Here is a 3,980-nt window from a genome sequence, read left to right on the forward strand (position 1 = left end):
TGGACAACCACCATGTCCGTAGAAAATGAGAAGAATGATTATAAGTAAGCAAATTGTGGTGATGATGACGATGGTAATGATGATGATGATGATGATGATTACAATGAAGATGATGGACTGAGCCAGGAGCCCTGGTCTAATGGAATGAAGGCTCCTCATACAGACACACCGTCACCTTGGCTCCTCCAATGAGGAATGTCCACTCTTCCCACTGAGTGTTGAGAGATTTCATAAATTGGACCCCAATGACTTATGCAACTTCGGTAATTTATGGTGAGATCATGTGATTAATCAACCCAAAGGTGTCCAAGTTGGAATATCTTGGACCTGGGAAAGTGTCACCTTCTAGAACAGAGACACTGTGAGAATGTGCATGTAGAAACAGGGGTCCCCTTTCCACCAGTTTGTAGTGACAGGTTCCTTATTTCCCTTGATCCCTGCCTGCATGATGTTTATCGTTTCTACTTCAATAAACTCCTGCTCATCATTATTCAGGAATTTCCTACGATGACATGAGCTGTCTCTATCATCCCTACACTTCACTTCCTTCTGGGCCTTCTGCTAGTTTCCCAGCAGCGCTCCCCTGCTCCAGCCCCTGTGGCTGCTGTAGCCAAGCCACATGGGCCTTGGAAGCCCAGCATTTTCTGGTGAATTCTTTGTAAAATCACCCAAAACAGGTCCCATCCAAGAAAATACTGATGAACTGAACTTTAGTAAAAGTAAAAATACCTGTTCCACCAAATATTCCATCAAGAAAATTAAATGACAACTTAGCAATAGAATATTTTCCTAATCCTGTGCCTGATGGGAGAATGTGTGCATTGCACATTAAGGTTGTGGTATGTTAGGGGGAGAGCCCGGCACCCTCTGAGCACAGTGAGCATCACCAGGAACTAGACAGAGGAGGCTGGGGTGAGGGATTCCTGACTGGGTTGAAGTTCCCTTTCCTGTGAGAAAATGTTTGCTAGGAATTCTCCAATTCCCCTCACTCTGAACCCAACATCACTGATAACAGTAGAATGAGAAATCAGGTCACTTAACAGGCTGCCATAGCACTTCAACATATGAATGATTCTGAGTTGTGCACATACATGATCACTGCTTTTATTTCATGTCTGTTCTCCACTTAAATTCATGACTATTTCTGATGTAACTATTAGGGGGGTATCTGCAATAGGCCATGAGCTTGCGTATCAAATAGTTTGCTCAGGAATCTGCAGACACAATCAGAAAATTTCCAACTTCAAGATTCACAGGTGTCTCACCTTTCTATACTTGGAAGGTAGATTCTCAGATCAAAACAACATCATATATTAAGGTATAACCTATTGAGAAAGGCTGTCCTTCATTTTTATTTTTTGTACAATGGTAGGAATTATTTCCATAAAATTAGATTTTAAAAATCTGGAAATGCTGGATACAATAATATTTAGAGATTCAGAAATGGTCTGAACAGCCGAAACCGGTTTGGCTCAGTGGATAGAGCGTCGGCCTGCGGACTGAAAGGTCCCGGGTTTGATTCTGGTCAAGGGCATGTACCTGGGTTGCGGGCACATCCCCAGAAGGGGGTGTGCAGGAGGCAGCTAATCGATGTTTCTCTCTCATCGGTGTTTCTGACTCTCTATCTCTCTCCCTTCCTCTCTGTAAAAAAATCAATAAAATATATTTTAAAAAAAAGAAATGGTCTGAACAAATGCTAATGCCTTTGATACCTGTTCAAAAGATACATGAGAAGTTAAAAGTGTAACCTACTCATCAAGTCCACAATTTCTTCTTTTTCTCAGCGAGTTTAGGCCATTCTTTGACCTATTACCAATGTGCTCACGACCCAGGTTGTCCCTGTCCCTGACTTACATGGTGAGTGAGGTCAAGGGAAGTGATGCCTGAAGAGGGACTTCAGAATGACCAGGGCAGCCTGACCTCAGTCCCTCCACTTATAGGAAAGGCTGCCCCACATGCAAATTTCTCTTAAAGCTCCAGGATACATACTCTCCTGGGCTGTTCAGGCTCACAGCTCACACAGGGCTGAGTCTCTGGGAAGGCAGAGCTGTGGTCTAGAAGAAGATGAGACTGCTGAGTCTTCTCCTGTGCCTGCTGACAGCCCCCAGAGGTGAGGATATCAGGGGTCAGACAGGGGTCGTGGGATGGCTGTGACTGCAGGTGACTGACAGGACAGATGCTCCTTGTCCCCAGGTGTCCTGTCCCAGGTGCAGCTGCAGGAGTCGGGCCCAGGACTGGTGAAGCCCTCGCAGACCCTCTCCCTCACCTGCACTGTCTCTGGATTCTCTCTTACGGGCAATGGTGTAAACTGGATCCGCCAGGCTCCAGGAAAGGGGCTGGAGTGGGTTGGAGCTGTATGGTATGATGGAAGTACACACTACAACCCAACACTGAAATCCCGCCTCAGCATCACCAGGGACACGTCCAAGAGCCAAGCTTACTTAACACTGAACAGCCTGAGAGCCGAGGACACAGCCGTGTATTTCTGTGCAAGAGACACAGTGAGGGGAAGTCAGTGTGAGCCCAGACACAAACCTCCCTGAGGAGACAGCAGGGCTGGGCTGCAGGGGGCACTCAGGACACCAGGGGGCGCTCAGGACCCACAGCACAGAGAGCAGCCCCAGGAGCAGGGGCAGAGGGAGGTGGGAGGGAAGGGCCTTCCTGTTGGGCTCAGGGATCCTCTCAAGCTCTCAGCTGCCTCCAGGGAGGGCTCCTGCTCTTTCTCTGAGGCTCTCATTTCCCGCTTTCTCACTGCAGACCCCAGAGGAGGGGGTGGCACTGCTGCTGGCAGAGGACATGTGGGCAGTGATGGGGACTCTCCTCACCACGTGTCTGTATTTCCTGCTTTTCTTTCTCCACAGAGACCATCCTCAGTGCTCTCATCGGCCTGTGGTTGGAAACTTTCCCACCAAGAGAGACCCCACCACAGCCCAGGCCCCTGTGTGCTGAGCTCGGGGTCTGCCCCACATGCCCACCTGTCCCCATAGGGCCCCTCCTTCTGACAGGCCCACAGTAAATAAAACAGGTGCACGTCCCGCGGACAGTGGAAGCCGGATGGACCCATCTGAATGGTGCAAAGGGCCCTTGAGGGCTGCTCCCTGGTCACCTCCCCTGTATAGGGGCCAGGACTTGCTGTTTCTGGTGCCACAGGAAATGACCTCATCTCCCTCCCCATAGGTGTCACACCAGCACTGATGTGAGATGACAGCAGTGTGCGCTTCCCGTGTCGTGCAGTTTCATAGGGATGTTTAACAAGGTTCATTGGAAATCATCTCATTTCAACAAGCAGCTGACTTGGGAAATCTCTTGGTGAAGGAGACAGCTTTACAGTTTTGCATATTTTTTATTTAAAATCATCGTGTAAAGTTTTATATTTTATAATTATGGTGTTGGATCCTCTGTAGATCAGTCCTTTGAGGGCTCAGACAGGATTATAACCCAGGTAGAGGCTGCTTGTGAGGTTGTTGCTCTATCTCAACATTTTCCCAGCCTCCATGGCATAGGTGCTGGAGTGGCTAAACCTTTACTTTGCTCATGTCTGCAGGACGGAGTAGACCTCCTGCACTTCCCTCCTTGCTCCTTTCATGGGTTTCCAGGAGCCATGAGAACCCACTGTGTCTGCAAAGCTTCCCCAAGTCATGCACTGCTCCCTGACCTCTGTGTGTCTCCCCTGCTCCCCTCCTGATTGACGGCTCTGGTGACTACAGAACCTTTCAACATTAGGAATGGGCCCTGGTGAAACCATGACTTGGTTCTTTGAAAAGATAAAAAATATTGATGAAACATTAGCCAGACTCATCAGGAAACAAAGAGAGGGGACCCAAATAAATAAAGTCAGAAAGGAACACGGAGACATAACAACCAACACCCCAGAAAAAAAGCGATTGTAATAAAGTGCTATGAACAACTATATGCCAACAAGCTGGACAATGTGGATTAAATGGACAAATTCCAATAAAAACACAGTACCCCAAAACTGA

General features: G+C 47.9%; 1 gene segment (V, D, J or C); it reads left to right on the forward strand.

The window, feature by feature from the left end:
* Positions 1-2,064: 2,064 nt before the first annotated feature.
* On the forward strand, positions 2,065-3,554 carry LOC138999290 (Ig heavy chain V region PJ14-like). The segment is given in 4 exon segments: positions 2,065-2,110; positions 2,194-2,501; positions 2,758-2,798; positions 3,545-3,554. Coding segments are annotated over 4 exon segments (405 nt in total).
* The last annotated feature ends 426 nt before the right edge of the window (positions 3,555-3,980 follow it).

The sequence above is a fragment of the Myotis yumanensis genome, unplaced genomic scaffold (assembly GCF_028538775.1).
Source record: "Myotis yumanensis isolate MYYU_CA2020_CCGP unplaced genomic scaffold, mMyoYum1.0.hap1 SCAF_1, whole genome shotgun sequence".
NCBI lineage: Eukaryota > Metazoa > Chordata > Mammalia > Chiroptera > Vespertilionidae > Myotis > Myotis yumanensis.